Source organism: Dipodomys ordii, unplaced genomic scaffold, assembly GCF_000151885.1.
Source record: "Dipodomys ordii isolate 6190 unplaced genomic scaffold, Dord_2.0 Scaffold70, whole genome shotgun sequence".
NCBI classification, from domain to species: domain Eukaryota; kingdom Metazoa; phylum Chordata; class Mammalia; order Rodentia; family Heteromyidae; genus Dipodomys; species Dipodomys ordii.
This window is the reverse complement of record NW_012267286.1, coordinates 12,088,873-12,103,043: the sequence shown is the minus strand read 5'-3', so window position 1 is coordinate 12,103,043 and position 14,171 is coordinate 12,088,873. Positions and strand designations below refer to the sequence as shown.

The following is a 14,171-nucleotide window of genomic DNA, read 5'->3' as shown; positions in this document are numbered from 1 at the left end:
CTTCCTTCCTTCCTTCCTTTCTTTCTTTCTTTTCTTTTCTTTTGGTCAGTTGTGGGTCTTGAACTCTGGGCCTGGGCACTGTCCCTCAGCTCAAGGCTAGCGCTCTGCCACTTGAGCCACAGTGCCACTTCCGGTTTTCTGGTGGTTTATTGGAGACAAGAGTCTCATGGACTTTCCTGCCTGGGCTGGCTTTGAACCTTGATCCTCAGATCTCAGCCTCCTAAGTAGCTAGGATTATAGGCATGAGCCACTGGTGCCCAGTGTGAGTACGTTTCTTTTTCCTTTTTTTCTTTTTTTGTAGGTTGTGGGGCCTGAACTCTGCCTGGGTGCTGTCCCTCAGCTCTTCAGCTCACAGCTAGCGTTCTACCACTTGAGCCACAATGCAACTTCCGGCCTATTTTGCTAATGTGGTGCTGAGGAATCAAACCCAAGGCCTCATGCATGCAAGGCAAGTATTCTACCACTGAGCCACCTTCCCAGCCCCAGTGAATACATTTCTTATTGAACCAGTTACCTCCTCCCTCATTTTTCTCCCACATTTCTTCCCCCTATTCCCCCTTATGATATCTTTTTTTATTTTTATTTTTTTAATTGTGAAAATACTGTACAGAGGGGTTACAATTACATGGGCAAGATAATGAGTACATTTCTTATCAAGCATTATAGCCTCCTCCTTTGTCCCTTATGATATCTTTTATAATGAGCTGGTTAAAGTAAATAAAATGCTTCCCTGAATTTTGTGAGCTGTTAGAGTCAATGATTAAACTCAAGAAGAAGTCATAGGAAATCTCGCTTTGTAGCTAAGCCAGAGTGCCACTGGGGATCCACTCATGGTTGGCCTGTGAACTGGGAAGAGTAGAGTGAGAATGAGCTGTAAACCTATGAATAAGTCAGAGTAGGTATTATCAGAATGGAAGTAAATTATAGGACACCAGATTGTTGTGCACAGGGAACTGAAGACTTGCTTAGCATAGAAAATTCACACATATAATCTGAGAAATATTACAAGTAGAGGAAAGGTGTTGTTGGTCATATTTATTAAGGAATCTATATCCAGCATCATTGACATTAATGATTAGTTCCAATATTGTTAGTAGTCATTTTGATACTAGAGTGTTGTCCAGTATTTTTTGCTCACAATCTCCTTCAATAGCTACATAGCCGTAATTTGTCTTCATCTTCAAAAGGATGTAACACCCATTTTCCTGATTACCCACAAATTAACTCATTAGTGATGTGATTGAATATGATCTTTGCCCGAAAGTTTTTAACTTTCTCCACAGCATGAGTTTCATCTTAAATCAGTGTCATATTCCTTTTAGTTTAGATACTCATTTTGTTTCAAATTGATTTTTAAAGTGACAAGTAAAACTTATATGTATTTATGAATCAACATGGAGTTTTATGAATTCTGAATCTCACAATACGAAGGCCTCACCAGGACTCCCTATGTCTCCACCAGAGTTACAGACATTGTCGATAATGAGCAAATCACTTATTCCGCTTCTCAAAATGCTTTTAAGTGAGAATTCAATTGATTTTTACCTCTTAGTTGCCTCAGACTGAGGATTTTATTTACTTGTATAGAATTTACTTACGTTAAAATTCAAAGGCCAATTATGATACTTGCCACATTAAAGTCATTAAACATTAGACATGAATTATAATGAAGTATCTATACATATATAGACCTCTATCCATCCATCCATCCATCTATCTATCTATCTATCTATCTATCTATCTATCTATCTATCTATCTATCCATCCATCCATCTATCATCTATCAATCACTCTAGCTATACTTGGAGAGGATTAAGCCCAGGGTCCTAAACGTGCTAGGTAAATGCTTCACAACTTGCATTTAAGCCCTCAATCATTTTGGGATTAATTTGTTTTTGAGGCAGTCTTACCATGACTTTTTCAGGAGGCTGGCCTCTAACTTGAAATCCTCCTGCCTCTACCTTTGAAGTAGTAAAGGATGACAGGTGAGAGCCATCAAGCCTGGCTCTTGATTGCATTTTTGATGTCTGATTATTAACAACTTTCAAGCTCCAAGCCTCCCTTTGTCTCTTCCATTATTGCATCACATCTGGGCAGGTTGATAAGAAAATCTGCAAACTCTTGTTTTTGATGTTGGTTAGAAATTCTAAGAAGACAAGTCCCAGCCTGTGAACTCTTCCAGTAAGCTCTATCCTCTCACCACAAGAAAAGTCGGTCTGTCATTTCAACTTGCTCCTTCTACTCAGTGTGGCACATGTTCAAGAACTTTCTATACTGTTGCCAAAATGCCCCATCAGATGCACACTAAGCTCTTGATACATGTATGTGCCATAAATTTGTTGTATGTAATTGCTTCCTCTGCACTAATTCTTAGGCCTCACATAACTTGAACATGCATGCTTTTCTTCTGGAGTCAGATATGATACAATTATATAGATTATCATGTTTTTCTTAATCACATAGGTTGGAAGTGGAGAAACTAGATGACTAAAATGATATAACATTCTATTATTGTTCAAAGAACAGTAAATATAGTTTGCAAGTGTGCACATGGACAATTTTAGCATACATTCTAAAAGCAATAGACAGGCAAAGGTGTTATAATGTAAGGTACTGTAATCCAAAAGACAAAAGAAAAGAAAAAGATGTAGGAAGACAATATAGAATGAAAGCCTCAAAATAATGAAGGAATAAGATCAACTGTATCAGTAATTACAGTAAGTATAGGTAGATTACAGCATCAGTGACTAAGGCATGCATTGAGCAACTTGATATACTAGGTACCATTCTTGATTCATTCATCTACTGAGAGGCATCTGGGTTGGTTCCATATCTTAGCTATGGAGTAGATCAGTGTTTTTACTGCTGCAGGTTGAACATAAATGTTCTACTTTCTTTTGCAAACCTGTCAGCAATAGCTTATCTCTTTATCAAAACTCCAGTAGAGCTATGTGGGTTACATCTCCTGATCTTGCTTAATATAGTTGTTTCCTCAGCACTCATTTTTAGGCCTGGAATACTTTGTTCCTACATGAAACCTCATTTGGAGTCAGATGTGAGATGCAATACCATTACATGAGTGTTATTCATTGTGTGTGTGTGTGTGTGTGTGTGTGTGAATGGCCCTAGGTGTTTCTAGTTGGGTATTTTCCTGATGTCACCTGTCATTCTCTACTGCATTTTTCTTTCTTTCTTTTTTCAGAAGTGGGGATTGAACACAAGCTCTTACCACTTGAACCATATCCCTAGCCCTTTTGTTTTAGTTTTTATTTTTCCCTGGTAGGATCTTATGCTTTTTCCCAGGCCAGCTTTGGACCATGATCTTCCCACATCTGCTTCTCAAGTAGTTGGAATTTCAAATGTGAGCCACCATTCCTAGCCCCCATCTTTCTTTTGTTTTCCTTGAAATCTCTTATACCTCCCTGTACTATTAATATAAGTAAATAAAAATGTTTTGTTCTTGCCTTGCCATTCTTAAATGTAATAATTATGTCTCACGTGTGGATATATTTTTGTCAAAGTATTTTGAGTACTTTTTTTAATTAGGGAGGGATGTAGGGAATTGTCCTAAATCTGAAAATGAAGGAAATCTTATTTCTTTGATATTTTCTTGATTTGCTTCTTCTTGTCTTCAGAGTTCTTCCTAGTTGTGTGTCTGATAGCCTGTATTGTTCCCTGTTACTCCTTTTGTTTCTTGATGTAATTTAGTTTTAGATCTTTTCTTCTGATTTTTAAGGATGCCCTTGCATCGTTTATGATCAAAGTCTCAGAAAAGGAGAACACAGCGGATCCTGAAACATAAACGTGAGATATGAAATGACTGAATTGCCTGGAAAACCCATTTCAGGAAAACAAATTATGCATCATATTTTGGGATATGTCACTGCTCATCTGTCCCACCCCTGACACCCCTCCCCACTTCCCTCTAGTTCACCTATGTAAAATTCCATCATCTGACTGTTGTGTGAATCCAACTTCCACCCCAGGAGGGAGGCCTCAGCTTTGAGCACCCTCTGGCTGCCAGAACATAAAGACAGCAAAAACCTCTGCTGCCGCTTCTGGTCAGCCTCATTCAGTCTCAGTGCCTGGATGGGGAAGAACATAATGGATTCTCCTGGAGACTTGTCTCTTTCACAGTATGTCTACTGCTTTCGGATGCCTGCCCCCAAACTTGGTTATCTTTCTAATATTTCTTTGTTAAGCTTTTTAGGGTTTCTTTACTTTTCCTTCCTGACTTAAACATAGTAATTTAAAATCTTGCTGATTTGCCATACTAGGTTGAATCGGACAGGGAATAATAGAGTAAAAAGCTAAGATATAGATACAAGAGTCACAAATTAAGTAAACTATGTAAGTAGAATTGAAGGAGAGAAGAAAGGGAGTCTTACTAGGAGACAAAATGGAAAAAAATCACCTCTGTGATTATGTGTTCATTGTTCTGCTTGTTTCCTACTAATTATAACATTTCTGGCAAACCGTGTGCCATCAGTCCATATGCTTAGACAGAATATGCAAATAAATGAGTTCCTGATAGGAGAATGCTTCAGTCCTGAAGTTGTGCTACAGAGTAGGCTGACCATCTTTTCAGAAATAACGTACAGAGGATTTGTGCCCCCGGAAGGAGTTTAAATCTCAAACATTTCTTGTATGGATTTGATTCCAGACATGTCAACCCATTATTTTAGAAAAATGTCTCCAACCAGAAAAATGATACAACACTGGTCAGTGTGGTGTAGAGTGGTTTTCCTTGTTATACTGAATTCTTGAATATTTCTGAAGTTGATTGGGCCTTTCCAAAAAAAAGAGACTTGTAGGTAAAACCACTTCTTAATGTTAGTGACAGTAGGAAACAAGGTTGTATGTATAAATGACATCAGAGTCCAAGTAGCTTTCCTCATCAAAAACCTAAAATTGTTTGAAGAGTTTTCTCTGTTATCAGTATAAGATCATCAACCAAACAAAACACTCACGTTTTTCCAGCGTGGTATAACTCCAAGGCTTTGTGGAGCTGTTTAAAAGGCAGCTGATGAGTTACCAGAGGATCTATATTAATTTTATTTTGCAGGTAGTCAGACACTATTTGAGGAATACAGTCTCTGGTTTTATAATCTGTAAGACAAAAAGGCTAATTGTAGTAAGATGTGAGAAGATCACCAACTAAAAGATTAAAAAAAATCAAGTCATGGAGATGGTAAGATATTATCTGAAAATTTGCTATTGAACATGAAGGGCAACTTATTTGTATCTCAGAAGTTGTTGACTGGTTGCTAAGTGCGGCGATCACTGACATCTCTGTTACTTATCACTGTTTTGGAGAAAAACTGGGTCACTATTGATATTACTGAGTTTTAAAAATGACCCCTTTATCCATATCAATCCATCTTCTGTTTCCTCCCTTCTCTGTCTACATACATGGAGATAGAACGGGAGCTGACACCAGAAGAATGTTTAGAAATGGAAGTGTTAATTTACTAAAGCTGTTAAGCATTGTTGTTTAGAAATAGAAGTTCTTTGGAAAGATCAAAACCAATGTCAAAATATATAATAATCCAAAGGCATTACTGTTAAAATAGCATGACAAAGTTTGAATCCATGAATGCAGAGCTAACACCTTCTCCACTATTTATTAAGTTAATTAAAATTGATTTGCAATCCAAGTCCTTGTGCTACTCAGGAGACTGAGATCAAGGATTACAGTGGGAAGCCAGCCCTAGCAGACAAATTCAAGAGACTCTAACTCTAGTTAATTAGCAAACAAAAACAAAAACAAAAACCCCCCACAACAACCTGGAAGTAGATGCATGATTCAACATGATTCAAGTTGTAGAGTGTCAAGTATGAATGAGAAAGCCTAGAGTACCAGGCTCTGAGTTCAAGCCACAGTATAGACATTTAAAAGGAAAAAAAGATATTAATTTACAAAGTATACCAATTCATTAGAGAAGGAGTCTTTTTCACCTTCACTATCTGTTTCCCTGAGAGGAAGAGCTTTGTCTACCATGGTTCTGAAAAATTGAAAGTGATCTCCAGAACAGACTGAGCCCTTCCATTCAACTACCTACCTCCTAAGCAGACACCTTTCAGTGTTTTTCCAGTGATAATCTTGATTGCCTCCAGGCAAAGCTTTGAATCTGGTGAGGCCACCCCAATGATCACACAGACACCATAGCTGTTGTTGCAGGAGTTCCAAGCAGCTGTCTAATAATAAAATAATGGCCATGCATAAATACCAGCTACCCCCTGAGGTAGGAAGAATCTTGAAGACTCTAGATTTTCAGCCTGCTCTTGGGTAGATGCTACTTTAACTTTCCTTCAATGCTGCAAATAATGGGAAATTTATTAGCAAACCGTCATAAAAAGCAAAGATTGTGCACTTTATGTGACCTTAGGCAAGTTACTTAATGTCCTTTTGGCTTAGTTTCCTTGTTTGCAGAAAGAAGAATGGTATTTGCTGCATAGCATTGTTAGGATTTATTATTCTTAGGAAATGATCAGGTACCTGGTAAATTTTATTGAATAATATTACCCATGCCTCAAAGGTCATATAGAGCATCCTTTGCTTGATCTTTTCATTTGCTGTGTTTTCTGTCCAATTCATTTCTAGTAAAACCAAACAAAACCAATATATACATATATACTGTGTGGGTGAATCTTCATTTTAAAAAAGTTCAACTTCTAAGGATCTACAGTGTATGTCTTCATATCCTATCTGTCTTACTTTTGTTTCTGGTTTATAATCCCATTTTCTTCTTCTTTTCCTTTACTTTACCTTATTTGCCTCTTCCTTGTCACCTGTATCCCCGTGTTTACTCTCCCCAGTCTTTGACCAAGTACATTAGGTACCTGTTTCAGTGTATGAATTATCTGTCTTCTCTTTAAACTGTGATTCAAGAGGATGAGGCCCACTTCCTTCACTTCTGTGTCCATAGGACCTGACTCACTGTGAAGCATGAGAACTAAGCAGACATTTTCAATGGAATGAAGGGTTCTGATGGAATACACAAATAAATATCATATGTGAACCCAACAGTGCTCATACCCAAGTATATTCACAGATATGATGAGCTAGAATAGCCAAAAGGAAAGTCTGCTATATACCTTTTTTTGTATGCTTAAATTTTGTAAGTCCTAAAGATGTATCTTTCAGCTTATATTGTTTTATTTTTAAAATGAATGTTTTGGGGTGAATTTGCACTCTTAATTTTCACATAGGGTGCTCAAGACTAACACATACTTCCAGGAGAGTTTGTGTTTGTGAGACTACTTAACTTGTACCTACATGTTGACATGCAGTACCTCCTTACCCTGACCTAAGCCCACATACCATGGTTTCAATATGTCCAATGGCTTCAAAGGCAAAATCAACACCAATGCCAGTCATTTCCATCACTACCTCCTGGACAGGTTTCTGGAGGGCCCGTGGGTTGAGACAATCAGTGACCCCTAAGGCTCTTGCCCGGGGAAACTTCTCTTCATTGATGTCCACGCCGATGATCCTAGATGCACCAGAGGCTTTGCAGCCCATGACAATGGCTGAGCCAACTCCTCCAAGTCCATACACCACACAGGTGGACCCAGGGGTGACCTGAAAATTAATAAAGCGTACTTTTATTAGATAGTATCTAAGTTGAGCATGTAGAACGTTAAGAAAATAAGCAACAAAATAAAAACACAACCCATGAGCCTTCTGGAAATATATAAATATAAATTTATCTTATATGTATTTATCTCTTTGGACAGATTTGGCCATATATATGTTATAAATATAAATATACATATACTTGACATCTATACATATATATATATAGTCAGTCATATATATATGTGTGTGTGTACATACATGTATATAAAGTAATTGTTCAAGAAAGTTTCAATTCATCAAGTTAGATTATGAGTACAATTCATCTTGATCATTATCCTCCCTTCCATTGTTCTCCCCGGTATTGCCCCACACCTCTGATACTTTTTTTCAGGCAAATTACAAAGACATGCTAACATGCAAGTAACGTCCTCACCTTGGCTGACCGAACAGCAGCCCCATAGCCTGTTGGTACTCCACAGCTTATGAGACAAACTTTATCCATAGGTGAAGCAGCATCAATTTTTGCCACTGCGATCTCAGGCACCACAGTATATTCAGTGAATGTGCTTACTCGGAAAGAGTGATAAATCTTCTCTCCTTTGCAGCTGAATCTGCTGGTCCCATCCAGCATCAACCCAGAACAAGGCAGAACACTGTTTCACAGTGTCATAGACACAGGGACAGGTACCAGCACAGCCACATGGAGTTATAAAGAGAGAAATGGTTCTGATTAGCTCTATCAATGCTTGTACAACATAAAACAATTTAACAAAAGAGTGAAGGATATATCTACTAACTCTTGCTTATCACAGAAGTTTCCTTTGGGGTGCAAACAGAAGCTGCATTCGCCACACTGTGGAATAATCAGTGTGAGGACTTTGTCTCCTACATAGAGGAAAAAAGATGTGTCATCAATGATTTGAAAATATTAATGAAGTAAACATGCAATTCATATTTACACACATTTTGATGGATTTAGCACATGCTGTTAATGCATCATGACAACCAGCGTACCATCTGTAGTTATTAAAAAGAAGAAAACATTTCTCCTGTTTACAAAAATCCCATTTTTATTTTGGGCAAATAGTGAGAATGTGGGGATGTTCCTTGCTGGCTGGAGTTATAGGCCTACTTGTCCTTACTCTGCAGATAGAATAATAAAGCCAGGAATGAACCGTAGAAATCAGTCATGTAGTTTACCTTTTCCTTCTATTTGAAGGATTTACTCTGATATTGATTGTCACCTGCTTCAACAGCTGGGTCATGGCAGAACTGTTTCCACTGAGTCTCCAGAAAGAGGCTCTTTCTAGGGCACTTTTACAGAGCTTTAGAGAGGTCACATTATTCGCTTGTGCCCCTGAGCACTAGGATGACAGTCTGAATAGGGTCTTGGAAGAGTTAATCTTTGCAGTCACTATGGATTTCTGAAGATCCTTTGTGAGGTCTTCAACATTGCCTTTATACCAGTCCTTATACATGTTTATACACAGAACAACTCTTTGAGATGGTATCTAAATCTCTAGTAAGTTTAGGCTGAGCACTAAAAATTTCCAGAGATATCAGATCTCAGGTTCTCTTGTCTCTTATCTGTTCTTCCTCTTATCATTTCCCGCAAAACTCCCACCAGAATGTTTCCATCTAAAGAGGAGTTAGAATGTATGCATCTCTCTGGTTTATAGGCCAGACCTTTGTGTTTTTGTTCTTTTCCTTGTGCCTGGTGTCAGGTACATGGTAGGCATTCCATAATTGCTTACTAAATGAATATATGGATGATGGCTGACTACACCCTTTCTTATATATCTTTCTGAAGCTAGCTCCAAAAGCTGTGGGAATCCTTTATTACCTTAATCTATGTGATTGGTCTTATTCACAGCAATCATTTCAGGCTTGCTAAGAATAGTCAAAGTCAAGATCCTTTTTGATCTGACTGGGGGGAAAGAATACAATTATTCTGTTGATTCTGTGCAGTGTCACTATCATCCTGTCAACTGAAAATTCAAACTCTACATTTTGGTTCATTCATTCATCAAACATTTGATCATTCCAATTCTGAGATAGGCATTGCAATAAGCATTCTGGGGCAGATACATACAATAATAATAAAAAGCTAATAAAATAATAAGTAAATAAGTAAACAAATAAAAAATGAAGCAGTCCCTAGGCCTGAGGACCTTTCTGTCAATGTTGATGTTCGCTAGTTCTACCTGGCTGTGGATACAGAGTTTGCTCAGATGGTATCTCCTTGGACTACTGCAGAGAGAAGCAGATGGAAAGGACAATGGTGTGATGCTTAGAAACCTGGCTACATTCGATATCACAATATGCTGTTAATTAGTAGACACTAAAAGAAAATATGTGACATATTATTAGTTGGGATAACATAGAGCAACCCAATTTGTATTTCTGGTGCATATGCTAATGCATTTGAAGTCCACCCTTATGCAGGAGATGCTGCATATTTTTTTGTGTTGAAATTCTTGATTTGGCTTTTCTTACCTGGCTTTACAGAGCTCACTCCATTACCGATACTCTCCACAATCCCAGCTCCTTCATGGCCTGGAACTAAAGGGAACTTCATTGGGAGTTCTCCTTTCAGCACGTGATCATCAGTACCACAGATCCCCGAAGATATCAACTACAGAGGAATCAAGTGGCCAATTAAGTGCTTTTGGATATTTTTTTGGCATTTTGTATGCAACTAAATATTAACATTTTTGTTTGAATTATCGCAATCTCTAGAACAGCACTCAGAGGAGCACAGGGAGAATCTTTGCATGTCCAACCATCTTGGAGATAGGTAAAGGTAATTTAAAGACCTTAGTGTGACTTACCCACAGTCATATGATTCATGTTCAGTCTTTCCACATCTAGTTTGTGTATACAATATTATCAAGATCTTCAAAAACCAAGGGTAGTTCTTATATGACATTTTTTGGGGGGAGGGGGACAAATCTCAACAGTAACAGCACTGAGAAACACAGAATTTTAAGACAGTCTTAAGAAGTATTTGTCCAATGCTTTGGATAAATTGCTTTTCAAAACTATAATCTGTGCATTGAAAGTATTCTTTTGTTTTGTTGTTGTTGTTCTTGTTGGTCATGGGGTCTGGGCGCTGTTTCTTAGCTCTTTTGTTCAAGGTTAGCACTCTACTGTTTTGAGCCACCGCTCCACTTCCAGTCTTTTGGTGTTTAATCGGAAATAAGAGTTTCATGGACTTTTCTGCCTGGGCTAACTTTGAACCATGATCCTCAGATATCAGCCTCCTGAGTATCTGGGAATACAGGCCTGAGCCACTGGCACTCAGCTGAAAATAATCTTTATTTTAATATTGAAAATGTTTTAAGTGAGATAACTGCTGTAAAACATAACTGTCCTTGAAAAGTTTGAAAACATTTTAGTGGTGAGTCCAACTGAATTTCATTGGATATTTGAAATGCAACATTTTATCTACTATAGCCCCACATATTACTGCCCTCCTCAGAATACTGCCAGAAAAACACAATGGCTCGTTTTCCATATCTTTAGGGGAAGGGACAACATTTTATTGTTATGACATTGTCTAGAGTTTAGTCTGGACTAGTGTGCCTCATGAACTTGCTGTTTACACATTCCAACTAGCTGAGTTGATGGGCTCACACCACTCTACCTTGCTTTATTAGTTGAGATGGGAGCCCCATGAATATTTTGCTCAGGCTGTCCTAGAATTTCCTAATCTCCTCCCCGCAAATACCTGAATTACAGGTATGAACCACCTTGCTCATTATAGCTAACTTTTAAAATAAAACATTATTTCCTTTTATTTGTCTTCAAAGGTTAAAAAGAAAAAGCTCAAAAGAACTCAATTTACCTTAATACGAACTTCTCCAGTTTTTGGTGGCTCCACTTGAACTTCTTCAATTGAAATGGAATTTTTTCCCCAGGCAATGGCTGCCTGACATGTGATTGTCTGTACACACAAGGGAAAAAAAAACAACATTTAATGATAACATGCAGTTTGTTTCTGATGATACATGAGATTGTAACAAATTGTTACAATTCGTAAAGTTTTTAAATCCTTTTTTTAAAAAAAGAAAAGAGGATCTGCATTTCAAGTGCAAACTGCTGAAATTTTAACGTTTTCTCTGTTTCAAAATAATTATTTTGAGATCAAACCCCAGAAGCAGTTTTTTACTCTCCCTCTCTTTCCCCCACCCTCAATAACATCCGCCATCTATGGAACAATATCTGTTCACTTGATGTAAGAATTTTCTTGCTGGGTGCTGGTAGCTCATGTGTGAAATGCTAGCTAGTTAGGATGTTGAGATCTTAGGATTGTGGTCCAAAGCCATCCCAGACAGAAAAATCTGCTGCATAACGCGAGGCCCCAAGTTCAAACAGTACTGGCACGAAATGACTTCAAAATTCTTTGTACTTCTAAATATTATCTGACTGGCAGCAATAGCTCATTATTTCTTTTCATTAGTATATCTTTCACTGCTAGTGATGTTGGATATTTTCTACATTTATGAGTGTCCTTTGAATTTTCTTTTATGTAGACTGTTCATAGATTTATGAAACTAATGGTATCTTTGTTTCTTGTTAATGCAGTTGAGTTCTTTATATATTAAAGGAGTGACTTGACAGCTAACTTGTCGCACATGTTTTTCCCTGATGATTTTTGTCCTTTTATTTTTGTGAGGAATTGGGCATATTTTTTACAATGTTGGAAAATAAAAATATCTCTTCCTTTTTATTTATTCCACGTTGACATTCTGGAAATCCTCTTTGTATAATAATCTCTTCTAGAATTATAATCTATTTTATAATTAAATAACTATTAAAGTTGAACTGAACATTATTTTGCAGAATGATGTAAACTAAAGCTAGAATCTAAACAGATTGTTTCAGATTGAGCTGGTAACTTATTGTTTTGCCTTTTCTGCCTAAATTAACTTTTTCCTTAGAGAACAAGTTCTTACAAGTTTCTCTTTGGGGGCTGTGTCTTGTTATGGTACTGGGAATTGAACCCATGACCTTGCACATTCTAGATGAGCACTTTACTAGTAAACTCTACCTCTAGTCCTTTTTGTCTTTACTTGTTGCAGCACCTCAGTGATTTCAGTAGCTTAACTTCTGATCTAAGCACTTAGGTTGTATGTGAGTTCTGTTTGCAGCCCTAGCTATTGGGCATAGTAATTTCAAAGTATACTGAGCCACGTAAACCTATGTGCCTTCAAGAAATTTAGATTCCAATGGAGAAAACTGCATGTTGTTATAGTATAAGTAAAAGGGTCACATGTCACACCATGCCAATATAATGATATGGAAAGCATTACTTCTTTCTGAGAACAAAAAAATTCACTGTATTAATGTTGCATTCAACTGCCAAGCTTATAGGAAAGAAATACTTTATGAAAATAGTTTCCTAATTTCAAACATAGTACACAACCCAAAGCCCTAATTCACATAAATGTACCATAATTTATGGAATCACTTTCATTATATTTGACATTTATTGTTTCAGGGTCACACTCTTTATCATAAGAGCACTGTTAATTTATGTATACAACATTATGCAATTATTTTCATGAAACAAATTTACAAGTCAAATGATAGACATATTTTTTAAGGCTTTCAAGACAATATTGTCAAATTATCACAGCTCCTAAGACATGATTCTCTTAGCATGGTGCCTATGTTTCCATGTCTTGAGAAACCTTGGGTATTGTCCCCCAAAATTGCTGGTAACCTGATTGGAGAAAACAAGATCTTCATTTCAATGTGCACATTTGATACCTACTAGTGAAGATGACAGAGGGCTATGGGAAAGGTAACATACTTACTTTTCCTTGGGTATCCATGGCGAATTCTTTGGTTTCCTTTGAGGCTTATGGGTATAGCTGAAAGGACTTTGATTCTGCAACTTGGCACACCGGACTGAGTATTTATAGCGTTTGCAAGGCACACATCATTAAAAATCATTACATAACTGCACATCAAGCTGGGGACAACCTCAGAGAAAGAAGTGGTTACAATCAACTTGAAAGTAAAGGAGGGTAAGGAATGTGGCAGAGCAGGAAAGCAAGGCAAGGGATAGAGATGAGAACAGTGCGAAGTGGGGAGAAAAGCAGTTTGAAGAAGAGGCTGTGGGGGAAAAGCAATAAATGACAAGAAAGCTGACGAGGAATATAAGGATAAGTTGAAAACATCACTTTCTCAACAGTTAATCTTTCTGGGCTATCAGTAACATGAAAGGCATTGCTAAATTAGATGACGATGACAGATACGACCATCTCTAGTTGTCAGGCAGATGAAAAACCCACTAAAAAGATGCAATCATAATAGAAAAAAGCTGAGATGTTAATTAATCACAAAGTCGGTAAGTGCTGAAGTTGATATAAAGCCAACCGAGAATAGTTAGAGTAATAGATAAGTGGGAATCTCATTCCATCCTGGAGAAAGGTGGTATTTATGTAAGACAAAGGAATGGGCAGCAGTTTCTAAATAGGGGACCCAGTCCCTCAAGGTGAAGTGAGTGAAATGATGTCTACTTGGCATTAGGTAATGATGATGGGGATGGGAGGGATGGAAGAAGAAGACTCTTCAATGC

The 14,171-nt window shown here is 37.5% G+C and overlaps 1 protein-coding gene across 1 annotated transcript; it reads right to left on the bottom strand.

Moving 5' to 3' along the window:
- Nucleotides 1–3,766: 3,766 nt before the first annotated feature.
- LOC105991194 (alcohol dehydrogenase 1-like) lies at nt 3,767–13,422 on the bottom strand. The gene is made up of 9 exons (XM_013023778.1): nt 13,405–13,422; nt 11,430–11,528; nt 10,079–10,217; nt 8,380–8,467; nt 8,016–8,235; nt 7,321–7,585; nt 6,063–6,194; nt 4,971–5,109; nt 3,767–3,791 (listed from the first exon to the last, which is right to left on the bottom strand). The coding sequence occupies exons 1-9, from the start codon at nt 13,420–13,422 to the stop codon at nt 3,767–3,769; spliced, it is 1,125 nt and encodes a 374-aa protein (XP_012879232.1).
- Nucleotides 13,423–14,171: the final 749 nt, after the last annotated feature.

What these genes read in the sequence shown, in the direction of transcription:
- LOC105991194 (XM_013023778.1), bottom strand. An exon ending in CTGGAGAAGTTCGTATTAAG is followed by an intron (nt 10,218 to 11,429) that starts GTAAATTGAGTT and finishes ATTCCTCTGTAG; the next exon opens with TTGATATCTTCGGGGATCTG. An exon ending in AGTGAGCTCTGTAAAGCCAG is followed by an intron (nt 8,468 to 10,078) that starts GTAAGAAAAGCC and finishes TCCTCTATGTAG; the next exon opens with GAGACAAAGTCCTCACACTG.